Consider the following 19,137-nt stretch of genomic DNA (forward strand, 5'->3'; position numbering starts at 1 on the left):
CGATATGACCCAAACGGCAGTGCCACAAATAAGTTGCACTATCATTATCAACTCTGCATCTTTTGGCTTCAACACTATGAATATGTGTGTCACTACTATCAAGATTTAATAAGAATAGACCACTCTTTAAGGGTGCGTGACCATAAAAGATATTACTCATGTAAATAGAACAACCATTATTCTCTGATTTAAATGAATAACCGTCTCGCATCAAACAAGATCCAGTTATAATGTTCATGCTTAACGCTGGCACCAAATAACAATTATTTAGGTCTAATACTAATCCCAAAGGTAGATGTAGAGGTAGCATGCCGACTGCGATCACATCGACTTTGGAACCATTTCCCACGCGCATCGTCACCTCGTCCTTAGCCAATCTTCGCTTAATCTGTAGTCCCTGTTTCGAGTTGCAAATATTAGCAACAGAACCAGTATCAAATACCCAGGTGCTACTACGAGCATTAGTAAGGTACACATCAATAACATGTATATCACATATACCTTTGTTCACCTTGCCATCCTTCTTATCCGCCAAATACTTGGGGCAGTTCCGCTTCCAATGACCAGTCTGCTTGTAGTAGAAGCACTCAGTTTCAGGCTTAGGTCCAGGTTTGGGTTTCTTCTCTTGAGTAGCAACTTGCTTGCTATTCTTTTTGAAGTTCCCCTTCTTCTTCCCTTTGCCCTTTTTCTTGAAACTAGTGGTATTGTTGACCATCAACACTTGATGCTCTTTCTTGATTTCTACCTCCGCAGCTTTCAGCATTGTGAAGAGCTCGGGAATAGTCTTATTCATCCCTTGCATATTATAGTTCATCAGGAAGCTCTTGTAGCTTGGTGGCAGTGATTGGAGAATTCTCTCAATGACGCAATCATCTGGAAGATTAACTCCCAATTGAATCAAGTGATTATTATACCCAGACATTTTGAGTATGTGCTCACCGACAGAACTGTTCTCCTCCATCTTGCAGCTATAGAACTTATTGGAGACTTCATATCTCTCAATCCGGGCATTTGCTTGAAATATTAACTTCAACTCCTGGAACATCTCATATGCTCCATGATGTTCAAAACGTCGTTGAAGTCCCGATTCTAAGCCGTAAAGCATGGCACACTGAACTATCGAGTAGTCATCAGCTTTGCTCTGCCAGACGTTCATAACATCTGGTGTTGCTCCAGCAGCAGGCCTGGCACTCAGCGGTGCTTCCAGGACGTAATTCTTCTATGCATCAATGAGGATAATCCTCAAGTTACGGACCCAGTCCGTGTAATTGCTACCATCATCTTTCAACTTTGCTTTCTCAAGGAACGCATTAAAATTCAACGAAACAACAGCACGGGCCATCTATCTACAATCAAACATAAATAAGCAAGATACTATCAGGTACTAAGTTCATGATAAATTTAGGTTCAATTAATCATATTACTTAAAGAACTCCCACTTAGATAGACATCCCTCTAATCCTCTAAGTGATTACGTGATCCAAATCAACTAAACTATGCCCGATCATCACGTGAGACGGAGTAGTTTCATTGGTGAACATCACTATGTTGATCATATCTACTATATGATTCACGCTCGACCTTTCGGTCTCCGTGTTCCGAGGCCATATCTGTATATGCTTGGCTCGTTAAGTATAACCTGAGTATTCCGCGTGTGCAACTGTTTTGCACCCGTTGTATTTGAACGTAGAGCCTATCACACCCGATCATCACGTGGTGTCTCAGCACGAGGAACTTTTGCAACGGTGCATACTCAGGGAGAACACTTCTTGATAATTAGTGAGAGATCATCTTATAATGCTACTGTGAATCAAAGCAAGATAAGATGCATAAAAGATAAACATCACATGCAATCAATATAAGTGATATGATATGGCCATCATCATCTTGTGCTTGTGATCTCCATCTTCGAAGCACCGTCGTGATCACCATCGTCACCGGCGCGACACCTTGATCTCCATCGTAGCATCGTTGTCGTCTCACCAATCTTATGCTTCCACGACTATCGCTACCGCTTAGTGATAAAGTAAAGCATTACAGCGCGATTGCATTGCATACAATAAAGCGACAACCATATGGCTCCTGCCAATTGCCGATAACTCGGTTACAAAACATGATCATCTCATACAATAAAATTTAGCATCATGTCTTGACCATATCACATCACAACATGCCCTGCAAAAACAAGTTAGACGTACTCTACTTTGTTGTTGCAAGTTTTACATGGCTGCTACGGGCTTAAGCAAGAACCAATCTTACCTACGCATCAAAACCACAACGATAGTTTGTCAAGTTGGTGTTGTTTTAACCTTCGCAAGGACCGGGCGTAGCCACACTCGGTTCAACTAAAGTTGGAGAAACTGTCACCCGCTAGCCACCTTTGTGCAAATCACGTCGGGAGAACCGGTCTCGCGTAAGCGTACGTGTAATGTCGGTACGAGCCGCTTCGTCCAACAATACCGCCGAACCAAAGTATGACATGCTGGTAAGCAGTATGACTTATATCGCCCACAACTCACTTGTGTTCTACTCGTGCATATAACATCAACACATAAAACCTAGGCTCGGATGCCACTGTTGGGGAACGTAGTAATTTCAAAAAAATTCCTACGCACACGCAAGATCATGGTGATTCATAGCAACGAGAGGGGAGAGTGTGATCTACGTACCCTTGTAGATCGACAGCGGAAGCGTTAGCACAACGCGGTTGATGTAGTCGTACGTCTTCACGGCCCGACCGATCAAGCACCGAAACTACGGCACCTCCGAGTTCTAGCACACGTTCAGCTCGATGACGATCCCCGGACTCCAATCCAGCAAAGTGTCGGGGAAGAGTTCCGTCAGCACGACGGCGTGGTGACGATCTTGATGTACTATCGTCGCAGGGCTTCGCCTAAGCACGGCTACAATATTATCGAGGACTATGGTGGAAGGGGGCACCGCACACGGCTAAGAATATGATCACGTGGATCAACTTGTGTGTCTAGGGGTGCCCCCTGCCCCCGTATATAAAGGATCAAAGGGGGGTGCGGCCGGCCAGGAGGAGGGCGCGCCAGGAGGAGTCCTACTTCCACCGGGAGTAGGATTCCCCCCTTTCCTAGTTGGAATAGGATTCGGGAGGGGGAAAGAGGAGAGAGAGAAGGAAGGGGGGCGCCGCCCCCCTCTCCTTGTCCTATTCGGACTAGGGGGGAGAGGCGCGCGGCCCAGCCTTGGCCACCTCTCCTCTCTTCCACTAAAGCCCACTAAGGCCCGTATACCTCCCGGGGGGTTCCGGTAACCTCCCGGTACTCCGGTAAAATCCCGATTTCACCCGGAACACTTCCGATATCTAAATATAGGCTTCCAATATATCAATCTTTATGTCTCGACCATTTCGAGACTCCTTGTCATGTCCGTGATCACATCCGGGACTCCGAACAAACTTCGGTACATCAAAATGCATAAACTCATAATATAACTGTCATCGAAACCTTAAGCGTGCGGACCCTACGGGTTTGAGAACAATGTAGACATGACCGAGACACGTCTCCGGTCAATAACCAATAGCGGAACCTGGATGCTCATATTGGCTCCTACATATTCTACAAAGATCTTTTATCGGTCAGACCGCATAACAACATACGTTGTTCCCTTTGTCATCGGTATGTTACTTGCCCGAGATTCGATCGTCGGTATCTCAATACCTAGTTCAATCTCGTTACTGGCAAGTCTCTTTACTCGTTCCGTAATACATCATCTCACAACTAACTCATTAGTTGCAATGCTTGCAAGGCTTATGTGATGTGCATTACCGAGAGGGCCCAGAGATACCTCTCCGACAATCGGAGTGACAAATCCTAATCTCGAAATATGCCAACTCAACATGTACCTTTGGAGATACCTGTAGAGCACCTTTATAATCACCCAGTTACGTTGTGACGTTTGGTAGCACACAAAGTGTTCCTCCGGCAAACGGGAGTTGCATAATCTCATAGTCATAGGAACATGTATAAGTCATGAAGAAAGCAATAGCAACATACTAAATGATCGGGTGCTAAGCTAATGGAATGGGTCATGTCAATCAGATCATTCACCTAATGATGTGATCCTGTTAATCAAATAACAACTCTTTGTCCATGGTTAGGAAACATAACCATCTTTGATTAACGAGCTAGTCAAGTAGAGGCATACTAGTGACACTCTGTTTGTCTATGTATTCACACATGTATTATGTTTCCGGTTAATACAATTCTAGTATGAATAATAAACATTTATCATGATATAAGGAAATAAATAATAACTTTATTATTGCCTCTAGGGCATATTTCCTTCACGTAGTAGTAGCGCGGGCACCCGTGCTACTACTAGATGTTTAAACCACGCCACTACTAGCTTTTTTACTAGTAGTGTGGGGTTGGTGGGATTGGCCTTGACGGCTACTGTTCGGGGGCTCCCCAGTGTCGCCTCGCAGAGCGACATGGTAGCGAAAGTTCCTCGTTCCAAAAAATATTGGAGGACCTTTAAAAACATACATTCACCATAAGATGGATGCATAGAAAATGTTATACGCATCCATGAATGTATGTTCTTTTCTCAAAAAAACTCATCCAATCTATTAATAATATGTTGCAAGGATACAAAGATGTTCAGAAGTATCACAAATTGTAAATAGGTCTAAGGACCACCTAGCGACAATTACAAGCATATGAGCGAGCTGAAGACACAACATCTCATCGCTTCTTTCTCATCATAGCCAAAAAAACTTGTTGTGGTAGAAAAACTGTAAGTCCTTGTGCTAAACCCCTAAGGATCAGCGCACCAGAAAAACAACCACCATCGACGATGAGAATCATACATCAGAAAGGCTATACCTATAAACACACCAACAAAACAAGGGTCGGACGAATCCTCGTGGATTGTCCGATGGTCCACATTCTAGACTTCTAGTCAACAATTGGTGGATCCAACGGTTGGTGCTATTGAGTGGCAGCCGGTGTGCTCCGCATGGTGCAGTTGGCTTCAGCTTTTGCGCTGTACTCCTTGGTTTTCGGGTTGGTTCATGGTGGTGGTGGTTGGTGGGCTTGTCGGCATCGGTGTGAGTCGATGTGTGGCCATGGTGGTGTTGCTACCTGGGTGTGAAGACCCTGTCTCGGCTTTGTGCCATCACCCGTGATGGCGGTGGCTATGGCCGTCGTTGAACTTTCTGGAGGCATCGCTGCATTGTTGTCGCACTCCTCCTACGCGGTTTCGGTCATCGCTACAGCTCCGGTAGAATCCCTTTGATCTTGTAAGATTGGACGTTGGCGACGTCTTGGTATCGTATTCCCCCTTGGAGGCTTCTTCTTTGGAGCTAGGCATTGGCGAGCGGGGCCAGTGGATGGTGGACGGCGGCGATGTTGGTGTCGAGGCTTCTGTGGCAACAACGATGGAGGGAGGTGTGCTGTCAGAGACGCGACACTGGTCGTGATAGTCGTCTTTTTTACGGCTTGTCTGCGGGATTTCCTTGGCTTGTATGTTGTTGTGAAGTCGAAGCTGTGGTAGTGGGGTCCAGGTGCCGTACGACAACACGTGATTCGTTTGGTGATCTCCCACGGCGTGAGAAAATGGAAAGATTTGCATATAACCGGGGAACACTTGTGTAGGATCTCACATAAGGTGAGATCTATGAGATCGATTTTTTAAAATTACATGTTTAAACATTCTTACTTTTTTTTGTAGACACACATTATTGTTTGATGTACAACCTCAAAAAGTTTCAGCTCATATTTCAACTTACATTAATAGAAAAAAAAAGACAAAATCAGATGTGAATAGTGTCAATGTACTATTCACCCAAAGCTGCTACTATTCACATTCAAATCTATCTTTTTTGAACCTCTAAGTGTGCATCGAGTTTTGAGCTGATTTTTTTGGAATTGTAGATATGCCTCACATGAATGTTGTCAAATAATTTCAGATTTTTTTAAATATCTAATATTTTTTATTCTTTTGGTTGATCTCACGATCTCACCTAAATGTGAGATCTCATACAAGTCTCCCCCATATATACAATCTGGGTTGAGTCAACAATTGCTTATGGTGAAGTCGTTGCTCAGGGTTTTAGGGGTGACGATAACGCCTTCTAGGGGAGGAGTGATGACAATGATACTTATGTAGGGGTGGAAATTGGTAGCGGATAATCCGAAATATCCGATATTCGTATTCGAGAAAATGCCTATTCATATCCGAAACATCCGCATCCGAACCAAAATGAAAATGGAAATTATCCGTATCCGAATTTATTAAACAAATAACAAATAAAATATGGTACGAGATTTTGAGACAAATATGGATATGGAAGTGGATATATCTGTATCCGAATAAGATTATGGGAGGTAATTTTTAAAATTTTAGACCCAATATTCCAATTATCCAACATAAAAGCCAAATAAGTGGTCAAATTTTACTCTTTATATGATTAAACTTATAAATTATTCTGCATTACAATAGTATTTATTCATAAACCTATTTATCATTGACTTATTATATGTCACAAGTTGATTATTTCAGGTCACATAGCTATCGACTAATTTACTTAAGCAATATGTTGATATTATTCGTATCCGTTCTGAATCAAGAAAATATCCGATACGTATCCGTATTCGAATAATATCCGAGCCGCATCCGTATCCGATAACATCCGTATTCGGATTCGTATTCGTTTTGAAAATATGAAAATGGAAGTGGCAACAGCACTATCCGATCCGCATCCGATCCGTTTCCACCCCTATACTTATGTGTTGTCTCCACGAGGCAGGCGTGTGGGGTATCATGTGTGTGCCGCTTAACGGTTTGTGATGCTTCTTGGCCGGTTTTTCATAATTAATTGGACGATTCTCTTCTACTTAACTAATGGATGAGATAAATCTTTTACCTCTGTTTTGAAAAGAAAAAAACAAGAACAGATAATCACAACACGGCAGTGCTAACTTCTAACGATAAACAATGTGTTAGAACGCATTCTGCAATGCCCCAAAAATAAACCTCGAGATAACCCACGTCTCAAGTTACTCTGAACTGATATCAACCCAGAAGCAAAGAAGTAGCATAGTTAAAGTTGAAAAAACTGAATCTGGCGCTTTCATTATGTGGATTGAAATGTTGAGCCTTCCAATGTGGTGCCAGGGGACAAATTATATATGAATTGCCTCGGTACAAGCAAACCATAACAGGTGCCGCTACAGAAGCAACATGATAGGAATTTCAACACAACAAAATCAGAACCCCAGAGAAAGGGAAAAAGGGGGGTTAACGTGTTCCATCCATCACTTGCGCTTCTTCTTTTTTGAAAGGTCTCCATCACTTGCGCTTCATCCCACGCCTATGCATCACTTCATTGATGTACAGTATGCCCTTGCCCTTGTACACCTCCGGCGGCTTGCAGTTCCGGACGGCGCCGGCGAAGTGGTGCACTCTGTTCTTGTCTAAGCCGGTGCAGCACACGATGTTGGGCTTGAAGCAGAAGACGCGGACAGCGGGTGGGGCGGTGAACTGCACCTCATGGCTGTAGCCCAGCTTCAGGAACAGCTCACGGCCTTCGCCCTCTGTCCTTGCTTTGAAGCCAACTCCAACGAGTTTTAGAAACCGGAAGAACTTTGACTCCATTTGCAGGCCGGACAAAATGGTTCGCCCTGCAGTAAAATACTTCACAAGGAAACTGAGAGTAGGGTCTTTTAATCAGAACAGTGGACATTCAACTGGACAATACACAAATACTGCCATTATCAAGGTGAAAGCAGAAGATAAATTTTGTATTTATAATATACTCCCTCCGTAAACTAATATAAGAGCATTTAGATCACTATTTTAGTTATCTAAACACTCTTATATTAGTTTACAGAGGGAGTACACTTTATCGGAAAAAAACAACAGGTATACAAAACAAGATCACACTTTGATCAATTCTTTTCTAAAAAACAACAGAATGAGAGAGTAAATCAATAAGAACATCCCATACTATCGAACAATACAAGTTTCTTAGCTACAACTCCCTCCGTTCTAAAATAACTGAAGTTTTAGATTTTTCATAAGTCAAACTTATATAATACAACCAAATACACATAGTACGAAAATATTTTTCATAAGGAATCTTATGAGACTAATTTGGTGTTCGAAATTTTAATACTACTATATTTTTCTGTGGATGTGGTCAAACTTAAACAAATTTAACTTTGGACAAACCCAAAACTTCAATTAACAAGCATAGATCAGTGAATTATCAGGGCAGACCTAACTCCTAACAGATCTCCATTGCATATTTGGGGGAAAACGGAGAGGGTAGCAACGAATTCCAAGCACGGTAGGGTTCGCCACCAGCAGTAGAAAAATACTGTAGAAATCAGTCCAGCTCCTAACAGATCTCCATTCCATTTTTCACGGTAATCCAGTAGAGCTGAGGAGGAGTGTGAATGAGAAGTACTACCTTCGGAAGGCTGAGGGGAGTGTTCGGCGCCGAGGTGCGGATGAGTGGCGTCAGAGTCTGGATGAACGGCGAACCCAACTGGTGCCTACGCCGTCGCTGGGGAACAGGGGCGAGGCCGCAGAAGAAGAGGGCACGTTTTTACGTGGGCTGGACCGCTCTAGGCTTAATAGGCTTAATGCGAGCGCCTATACCTCGTTTCTTGCCAGAAGTACGGGACGATCGCCCACAGCGCAGCTCAAACGGGCGGAGTGCAACTTTAAAAAAAAATAGTGGTGTATTTAAAAAATATATGTTTTAAAAAAATTCAATCATGTATTTAAAAATGTTAAACATCTATAAAGAAATATTGCTGACGTACACAAAAATTTATACTGTGTATGGAAGAAAGTAGACATAAAAATATAGTTTCAAAAAACATCTTAATCATGTATTTAAAAAATGTAAAACCTGCACATATAAAATGTTTCTGGTGTATACTAAAAATGAGCAATGAGTATGCAAAAAAGTAGACATCAAAAATGTGTTTTAAAAAGTAGTAATCATGTTTCAAAATTTGTTAAATGTGTGTACGAAAAATATTCTTGATTTATAATTTTTTTTGAATTAAACAAAAAAACAATGGAAACCAAAGAAAAAAAGAAAACCAGTGAAAACCAGGAAACAAATGAAGAAAAACAATAGAAAACAAGAAAGAAACAAATAAACCAATTTTTTTGGTTAAAAATACCCTTTGAAAACTAAGAGAGAAACATTAGAAAACAAAATAAAACTGAAAACAAATCCGAAGTATAACAAAGAAAACTAGTGAAGAAATAAGAAAATCAAAGAGAAAACAAAAGGAATGAACAAACGCATCATCGATCAGACTGAACAAGCGATCGCTAAGAAAACATGCTACTGTGCCGGCCCATACGCGTGTACACTTCGGGCGCTTCAGGCAAGGGGGGCTACCATCTCGCTATAAACAAGATATAATTTTTTTAGGGGAATAAACAAGATATAAATGTCGTGTCCAAAAGGATCCCTGACGCTCGCTACCTTCATTTGTGAGTTGCGGCCCAACAGTGCCATCTCGCTGCAGCACATGAAACTCAATTGGTTCCTGCTCGAGCGGGACGCACGTTCCGCTCGCTTCAGATCCCTTGCTGATTGACTGGTTGACTAGTTGACCGGCTCACTTTTCACAAGTTGACTTCAAAAAGATTATAAAATTTGGGGAAAGTTATAGATTCAAAAAAGATTCACATTTTTTTCTGTGAAAATGAATCACGAATTTAAGAAGTTCGTAAAAACTGGAAAAAGTTCGTCTAAGTGGAAAAAGTTCACGAACTTGAAAAAAAGATCAGAAATTTCAAAAATAAGTTCACGAAATTTGATTATTCTTTTTGCAAAATTTACAAAAATCTCGTGAAATTAAAAATATTAATAAAAAAATAAAAAATTTGAATAATAAATCACGGATTTGAGAAAAGTTCACGAATTTCAAAATAAGTTCACAAATTAGAAAAAAAATTGAAAAAAGTGAAAATACTTATGATTTGCAAAAAGTTTGCTAATTAAGAAAAGAAAGAAAAAGAAAACAAAACGAAAGAAAAGACGGTAAAAAAATAGATAGGGAATGTGATGCTTTTTTAGCCTTACATTTGCCACAAGAAGAAAAAAGAAGTAATAAGTGGGCACATCAAGTAAGTTGTCTCTGTGGTTATCGCCGCCAGGACTAAATGTGGAGTGTTGGATATCGAATCTCCCACAATGCACTCATATGTTTTGAAGGTTAAAAGTGGGCCTAATCTAGGACGGAAGGAGGTGTGCGCCAAGTTGCAAATAACACTATAACATATATTGAAGGCGCCAAATAGAAGTTGGTTACCCTGAAGGTATTAATGGGGAGCTTCTACATCTCACTTCTTGCGAGAAGTACTGAGATCACTAGAGGGTTTCCATAAATAGGTCACTCTCACTCCCCTTCATGATGATCACACTCGTTGTAAAACATTTGCCATAATTTGGGAGTTTATTATTTTTTCCTTCAATTGTATTTTCAAAACATTTTATCTCTTAAACCGTGCGTCTAAGTCATGAACCTTTTTCAGCATTACATTTCTCATGTCAAGATCATTGAAAATATACTCATGTTAATTCGTTTAGAAGAAATTTTTTATCATGAAAAACACCAGAAAAATTGGAAATAAAAAAGAAACAGAAAAACCAAAACATTAAAAACAAATGAATATGCAAAAAAATGACATCGAAAACCAGAAGCACAACTATGCTTTTCACTTTTTTGAAAGCACAATTATATTCATCACTCTGCTGCCGTTGTGCTTCAACGAAACCACAACTGTGCTTTTGACGTTTTGAGAAGCACACTTGTACTTTTCACTTTTATAAAAAGCACACTTATGAGAAGCACGAATATGTGAAGCATAGTCCTTGACGCACAATTGTGCTTTTTTACACGATGTGCTTCACGCAAGAAAAAAAATAGAAAAAAATCATGAAAACCTACAAAAATAGAGAAAAATACAAAAGCCAACAAAAAGATTGTGTGCAGAAATTTTAAAATTAACGTGTCTTGATGGTGCGCTCAGCGTGACATGCCACGGCCGCACCAAACTATAAACCGGCCCGAGATCTCATGATTGATTTTACGCCGCACTAACCACCCCACCCACATCACATGATGCGTGTAACTACACCTTTTTCATTCTTTACTTCTTATTATTTTTCCTTTTTTCTTGTTCCTTTTTTATTTTTTGGAAAGGTTTTGTTCATTTTTTATTTTTATTTTTTATTGTTTTTCTAAATTCTTGAAATTTTCAAATTTGTGTTTTTCAAAATTAATGAACTTCTTTGAGATTCATGTTTTTTTAATATATTATTTTTCTAAAATATATTGACTTTTTAAAAAATCAATGAACTTTTTTCAAAAGGGACGATCTTTTTAAAATCGACGAACATTTTTCAAAATGGTTGAACTATTTTCAAATTCAATGAACTTTTTCAAAATAGATGAACTCTTTGTGTTTTTGTAATTTATTTCAATTTTATGTACTTTTTTAAATCCATGAACATTTTTAAAATAAATCCATGAACTTTTTTATTTCGCAAAAAACAATAGGCCAGCGAGGCGTGTTGAAAGAATCTTCCCACCCGGGTATTCTTTTCATTTAGGTTTTTTTTCTGGACTTGGGTTTTCTCTATTTCTTTTCCTGTTTCTTTATTTACCCTTTTTTCTTTTACTTTTTGTTATTTATTTATTTTTTCCCTTTTTCGATAATGCACAACCTTTTTTAATTTCCATGAACTTGTTTTCTAACGAATGAAAAAATTTCAAAACAATCATTTTTTTTTCAAATTTGATGAATTTTCCTAAAGATTGATGAACCTTTTTGAAAATTGATGAACTTTGTTCAAAATCTGATGAACTTTCTGGAAAATCGATGATTTTTATAAAATTGATGAAGTTTTTTTTAAATCGTGAACTTTTTTTAAGTTCAATGAAATTTTTTCAAAATCGATGAACCTTTTTTCAAACTCGTGAACTTTTTTTACCTAAATACAGAACATTTTTTAATTCACTTTTTTGTTGCTTTTTTACTTTATTAAAATTCAATAGTTGACCGGTTAACTAGTCAACGGTCAACCGTGACCGAGCGAACTAGCATGTGATATTTGTTTTTTGAACTAAACCACTACGCGATCAGGGTGAGCAACTGCTTCGCGTTTTATTAGGCTGGCCTAGAATTCCGAGCGCGTGGGCGCTGGTTCTCCTAGCCGGAGCTTAAGGCGCCGACTAGGAGGTCCCTTACCTCGCGTATCCCCGAGAATCTGCCGCGAAGACCCCAAGGGGGCGGGGGGTAAAGCATCTCAAGCAGATCGCGCAAAAGCTCATTGGGCCACGTTTTTTGGTGGTTTTATGGGATGGGCTAAAATGATGGTCCGAACAGGCCCGCTAAAAATGGCTGGCTTGTAAAAGTTTTACGGGAGGCCCGTAAATCGCCACTGAATCCCACTTATATACCGGATCCGGACGGTTTTAGGGTACCCATCCGCCATTTCCCTTATCCACTCTGTCGCAATTCCTATCTCTGACGAGAAATCCCTCTCCTCCGGCAGCCATATGCGCTGCATGTAGCCATCGTATTAGATCTGCTCGAAATGGGTGGTCCAGGGGGATTCGGCGGTCATGGCGATGGGCCACCTCGCAAGCGCTGAAACGATGGTGAGGCGGGGAGCTTCTCCCTCCGCCCGCCGGTGGAGGAGTCGCACCGTGCGCAGGCGCGACGCCTGCTCACGCAATGCCAGCGCATAGGCGTGGAGCAACTTCTGCCACCTTGGCTGGATCGAGATACAGCCGTCTACCGCCTCCGGGTGGCCAAGCACGCTTGGTTCGAGGCGAAGGAGGCGGCGGCCACCGTGGACGAAGTGGTAGTGGCGCGGCTCGACATGTTGAAGGAGGAGTACTGCTCACCTTTATCCTCTCCAATTCCCTCATGGAGCACTTCCTCGGCGTCCGCAAGTCCGGTGGTGGTGATGGTGGCGACGAGTAGAACTTCGGAGATGAGTAGTTTAAGCTTAAGTATGGACACGAAGTATCTAGTCCCGAGCTCATATGTTTCGTTAATGATTAGTAAAATGGAGAAATAGTGAAAAATTCAAAAAAAAATGAATTGTTTTTGGTGCAAACTTTGACAAATGTTCTCAGTTCTTACAAATTTTTTATCGAAATAACATTCGTGGAAGTAGTGGTAAAAAAATGACACTCCAAAAATGCTATTTCCGAAAGCATTTTGGAGTGTTTTTTTTTGCCATGACTTTCACAAAGGTTATTTCGGGATGAAAATTTGCAAGCAGCGAGAACACTTGTCAAAGTTTGCACCAAAAAAATTCAGAATTTTTCGATTTTGTTTTTCATTTTGTTGGAATTTACTTCTCATCCCGAGCTCAAATGAGCCCGGGAGTAGAAGGGGACTTCCGCTTAAGTATGAACTAGTTTAAGTTTGAGGTTTGTTTTATGAACTATGTTTATGTCGCATGGTATGAACTATGTTTAATTTCTGTTTTATTAAGCTGGTATTGACTATGTTTATGTGGAACTCCGATGATGTTTAAATGACGCAAACTACTAGTTTGAAAATCAAGTAGAACTCCCGTGATGTTTGCAGGATCTGTTCTGTCTTCGTATCTGTTGTACCGCAAATTTCTTGCAGGACGGCTAGAGATCCTCTAATAGCTTGTTAGTTTATCCAAAGAAGTAAGGACGCTCTGCTACAGCGCAACTCAACTGGGTCGGGTCATCACTGCGTATTCATGTTTTATTCTTTTTTTCTTTTTTGATTTTTGTTTGAGATTTTGTAAACCTGTAAATACTTATATTCCAAAAATTAAGTAACTTGATTTTTTAGAAATGTTCATGCAGTGTAAAAACTTTGTTCGCACAATTTTTGAGAAAACTTCTACACCATTTAAAACATGCTTGTAACATTTAAAAAATGTTCATGTGTTTAAAAAAATGATCGACAAGTTTTTTATAATATTTTTACACAATATATAAACACATTGCATAGTATCAAAGAAAATATTATCAAAAAAAAGTTCATGACATAAAAAAAACAGTACCTGCACTTCAAATATATGTTTTTTTAATAAAATTATACAATGTAAGAAAAATACTCCAATAGTATAGAAAAATGTAGTGTGCCATTTCAAAAAATGTTTGTGATATTTAGAAAAGTGTTCATGCGCTTAGAAAATATATTTGTGACATTTTTGGAAAATGTTTATACTTTTTAAGAGAAAATGTTTGCGCTGTTTTGAAAATTGTTTCATACCATTCAGAAAAATGTTCAATGTGTATTTGAAAAATATTTGACATATATACAAAAAATGTTTGAAATGCCAACGTGTATTTGAAAAAATTTCAAACATGTGTCGGAAAATGTTTGGCATGTATACAAAAAATATACAACGTGTATTGAAAAAAAGCCGATATGTACTTGAAAAAAAGAAGAAAAAACTAAGAAAAACCAGTGTAACCCATAAAAAAAGATAGAGAAAAAAAAGCAAAAACCTGCATGTAACCTTCCCAAAAACAGTGGAAGGTTCCATGTTATTGGGCCGACCCATCCTGCCGCTCGCTTGAGGAGAGACAGAGCATTTTTATATCGTAAAGAGCGAGACATATCCCCTGTGGGTATAATGTTACTGACTCTTGGCGGCATTCCGTGTTAGAGCATAATTTGGCAAGAACTGTTTAAGATTTGATCGATGAAGATATTTTGTCTTCATGTACTGCACAAAGGAGCTATCGACGAGGGAATATTACTCAGCTCAAGCTAAATGTTTTGGTGCAGGTTTTGGAAACATTGCCAGTGATCTGGTATGCTCACCTTAAGGTTATTCACGAAGAGATATATCTAAGTCGCATATCAACAAAGAGCGCGCTACACGTCCGTCAACTGATCTTTTAAAAAGATCGGACAGGTCACGAGCCATTGGATCCATTCGATCCGCCTTTGCCAGCTGATGAGTGTTTTCAACACGAACCATGTTGCGATTGAAGGTTTGCAACATGACCCACATCGCGCTCGAATATTTGTTGCTTGGCTTGCAGGCATCAAAGCATTTTCTGACGTCGTTGCTGGGGAGCTAATGCAGAGTATTTTGTTTAGTAATTGTTTTTCCGGCTGTTATTAATGTAGATGCTTCCTGTATGTGACAGAGGCTCTACTCGTTCTGGAAGAACGTATTTGTCAGGTTATATTGCTCATTTCCCCATGAGCAACAACCTTCATTAATAGAAAATTACAAAAATAATCAGACAATTTAGCTTAACATTTTATTTGCAGAATGTCGATTACTCAGAAGCCAAAGAAGACTATAAGAGATTATTGTGCTCATGTTATGATTCAGAAATCTCCTATAATGTATCCTACAAATTATGCAAAAGAGTATTCGATCGACTGTGATCTTATTATGGAAGTTAAAAGGCATGCCTTTCCAGGAACCAAAGAGGAAGACCCTCAAGCATTTCTTATGTTCTTTGATACTCTTTGTGGTACTTTTATATTGAACGATGTGTCATGAGAATTTGTTCTGTTAAGACTCTTCAGGTTTTCTCTAAAAGGTGATGCTAAAAATTGGTACAATCAATTACCTCAAGGGAGTATACCTAGTTGGCTGACGTGTGCTGAACAATTTATGGCTACATTCCTTCCGAGCTCAAAGATTACTAATTCGGGAAGAAATCTCACTCTATTCTTTCAAGAAGATAGAGAGAGTTTATATGAAGCATGGGAAAGATATTCTAAATTTTTGAACATTTGCCCCAATCATGGTTATGTTGAACATGTTATACTTCATATCATTAATCATGGAATTAATGATGAATCAAATCTATTATCAGTATAAGTGACGGAGGAAGTTTCAAGACTCTAACTCTTGAAGAAGGACAGGCACTTATATAGACAAAATTATGATTGCTAAAGAGTAGTGGAATATTCAGAAGCCAATGAAGCCCATTGGAAAATATATAATATTGTAGATATGGAAGAATTTAAAAACGTTGCTCAAGAAAAAGATAAACCTATCGAACAAGTTATCAATCAAAAAGTGGATATATTTAGTATTTATTAGCAGGAGGATGAACTTCAATAAACGATCAGTAAACTTACGTTTCAGCAAGACAACTTCAACAGAGACTTCTGAAGATGCATCCATCATAATGAAAAGGTTATAGCCTACCTTTCCCATGAGGTAGAAGGGTTGAGTCATGCAGTAAAGTGTAACATCCCAAATTTTCAATTTGGAATGTTATACATAGATCATCATTGCATATCACATTTTATTTGCATTTTGGCTTGATCCTAGAAGTCCTACGCAACTCAAGGACCCATGGAGAGAGTTGGGGATTTTTTATTTTCATATTTGGGGTTTTCTCAAATTTTGAAAAAAAGATCATTTGATTTAATTATTTTATCTTCAATAATTCCAATTATAAAAATAAGTGAGAGGGAATAAAATGACTTTCCCAAATTAAAGGAATATTGAGGATTTAATAACAAATTCAAATAAGATTTTTATTTTGAAGTTTTTCGCTGTTTTATTTGAATTTAGGAAAAATACGCATTTTTAGAAATTGCATTTAGGACCCAAATAAATGTTCACATTGTGTGGCTTGATTTTAGAAGTCGGGAAAATTTATTTTGGAAATTTTGGAGTCCGTTTAGTATTTATTTTATTTGTTTTTCTACGCGAAACTATTTAAAAAAACGAACTGACCTAGCCGGGCCGTACCCGACCCGAACTCTAGCCCGGCCGGCCTTTATAAGCCGGGGGAGCCCAGCCCCGAGCCGCCTAGCCCCACCCTAACCCTTGCCGCCGCCGCCCGCTGCCGCCGCCGCTCGCGCAGGGCGCCCCCGCCGCCTCGCCGCCGCCCCGCTACAGTTCGCCGCCACCGGAGGTAGCCGCCGTCGCCGCCGGTCTTCACCAGTCAACCGCCTGGTTTTTTTATAAAAACCGCGGTCGTTTTCTTTTTTTAGATCGGTTTTTTTTCGGTTTAGTTTATTTAGCAGACGTTCGTCCATACGTTCGGTTTAACGAACGATTTTCGTCATTTAGCCACATACAGCGAACGTTCATTCGTTAGCCTGTTCGTCGTTTTTTCTTTTTCTCGGATTTTCCGCGATTATTTCTGATTGTGATTTCTAATCCGATTTTCGTTTTAGTTTAACTTTTTGCTCGTTTATAGGAATCGGGCGATTCAAGCGCCTAGAGTTTTGTCTCGAAACCCTCTTTCCGTTGAACCAACTCAAACAAGTTTTTGCTTCTATAAAATTTGACTTAGATCCAGATTAGTAAACGAAGCTTGTTTCTTTCGCCGTTTGACTTTTGTTGCTTCGTTTGATTTGATTCTTTTTGCAAACCGGAGTTCTTAAGTTGAACTTTCTGGTTAGATCTCTTATTTGAGTTTTACCTGTGCATTAGATGAGTACTTATTATTTGCTTGTTTGTTTGTTTGCGTTAGAGTACCCGAAGTGCGCCGCTTGCTACTTCGAATCTCTAGGTTTCACGGATCATCAGCAAGGAAAGTAACACTTTGATCATACCTCTTGTTACCCAGTTTTATTGCATTAGATCAATCCTCAAACATTGCATGATTAGGATCTAATTAAATTGTGAGTTTTGGGAAAGTAGATGAGGTAGTACCTATTACCTGTTTTATTATCAAACCCTTGGGAGTTACTTCTACGTTTGCTTATATTGCCATGCTATGCTAGTAGACGTGGATTGGGTGAGTGTATCCATGACAGATGTGAGATTGTTAATTAATGGTTTATTTAAGGTGGCAACTTTAATACACATCTGGGTGGATTGAGGCACCTGGGTATTCCAGCGATTGGCTATTTTTCTTTATGGACCGCCACCCAGGCTCAAAGGGATCATGAGATTATTCATGCTAGAAACTTCCGTGTGCAGCCACAAGCTACTATGGGCTCTAGCATAGTTGATTAAGTCGTGTGAACTCTTACAGTGGTAGACTAGCAGATGTAGGGGAAAGTAGGTGTAACGGTCTACCCGATCGTAAGGTGCTAGCGCTTCTGAAAGACTATGTCTCGGTCATCCGTTTCTCAAACACCATGTAGTGCGAGAATCCCAACGGAGGAGATCGAGTCTTGTGGGGAAAAGTGCGCAAACCTCTGCAGAGTGTATAAACTAATTATGATTAGCCGTGTCCCCGGTTATGGACGTCTTGAGTATCTAGTACTTGGATTATCATGTGAATCTCATCATGTGACTTTAATTAATTTTGTTGGGTTTTAATGATGATGTTTAATTGGGATTGAGAGGGTGTCTACGCTCTCAATGTTCAACAACTACCATGATAGTCAAATAAAATTTATTCCTTTGCAGTAGGGAAAAATTGGCTTTGTGCAAAACTGTAACTATAGAGCTTTCCACCAGCCAAATATGCATGTAGTGATAGCATTATTTTGTTCTTGCTCTACTGTGTTACTTTGCCAGCATATTCCATGTGCTGACCCGTTTTCGGGCTGCAACGTTCATGTTGCAGACTTTTCAGACGACGAGTAAGGAGCTTTAGGTCGTGGTTCTATACTCAGTGATGCCGTTGGAGTTGATGGACTCACTTATCTTCCAAGCCTTCCGCTGTTATCGTTAATAGATGGCCTTAAGCCATATTATTTGTAATAAGTTCTATTTTGAGACATTCGATGTAATAAGTGTGTGATTGCTACTCTGTTATAAATCCTTTAAGTACTGTGTGTGTCAGCATTACTGATCCAGGGATGACACTGAAGTACAGAGATCAGACTGTTTGAGGTCTGGTCGCTACAATATGGTATCAGAGCACACGCTGACTGTAGGACACGACCACTAAGCTAAAGCCCTAGATCACTAGTCACTCTTCTCATTTCTGACTCCTCATCTTTTCTACTCTTTTAGAATGGCGGATACGAGGAACAAGTTCACGCAACCGGATGAACATCGGAGTACCAAGCTTCACCGGGACCTACAACGCCACTTTACCCGAGGAGGGGCGCTGGATGATTCAAGTTCAAGTTCCAGGAAGGACGTTCGCGCCAGTCACCGAGCCCATAGAATTTTCCTTTGATGCACCAACCTGGAGTCTAGGAAAGAGCATGGCGGCCCACATCACCATGGGACGTTTTGGA

The 19,137-nt window shown here is 39.9% G+C and overlaps 1 protein-coding gene and 1 non-coding gene across 3 annotated transcripts; both read right to left on the minus strand.

Moving 5' to 3' along the window:
- Nucleotides 1-7,075: 7,075 nt before the first annotated feature.
- Nucleotides 7,076-8,552, minus strand: LOC119297093 (60S ribosomal protein L6, mitochondrial-like). Of its 2 annotated transcripts, none has more exons than XM_037575022.1 (2): nt 8,441-8,552; nt 7,076-7,649 (listed from the first exon to the last, which is right to left on the minus strand). In XM_037575022.1, the coding sequence occupies exon 2, from the start codon at nt 7,621-7,623 to the stop codon at nt 7,318-7,320; it is 306 nt and encodes a 101-aa protein (XP_037430919.1). In that variant the 5' UTR covers nt 7,624-7,649; nt 8,441-8,552; the 3' UTR covers nt 7,076-7,317. The 2 variants fall into 2 exon arrangements, with proteins under 2 accessions (XP_037430919.1, XP_037430920.1); XM_037575023.1 differs by having other exon boundaries at nt 7,076-7,662; nt 8,441-8,543.
- A 7,123-nt stretch (nt 8,553-15,675) lies between these two features.
- On the minus strand, nt 15,676-15,783 carry LOC119304508. The gene has a single exon (XR_005148323.1). It is a non-coding gene; the product is annotated as a small nucleolar RNA R71 (small nucleolar RNA).
- Between the last annotated feature and the right edge of the window lie 3,354 nt (nt 15,784-19,137).

Source organism: Triticum dicoccoides, chromosome 5A (genome assembly GCF_002162155.2).
Source record: "Triticum dicoccoides isolate Atlit2015 ecotype Zavitan chromosome 5A, WEW_v2.0, whole genome shotgun sequence".
NCBI classification, from domain to species: domain Eukaryota; kingdom Viridiplantae; phylum Streptophyta; class Magnoliopsida; order Poales; family Poaceae; genus Triticum; species Triticum dicoccoides.

Bases quoted from the DNA above. Each gene is read 5' to 3' on its own strand.
- LOC119297093 (XM_037575022.1), bottom strand. From the start codon at position 7,623: ATGGAGTCAAAGTTCTTCCGGTTTCTAAAACTCGTTGGAGTTGGCTTC.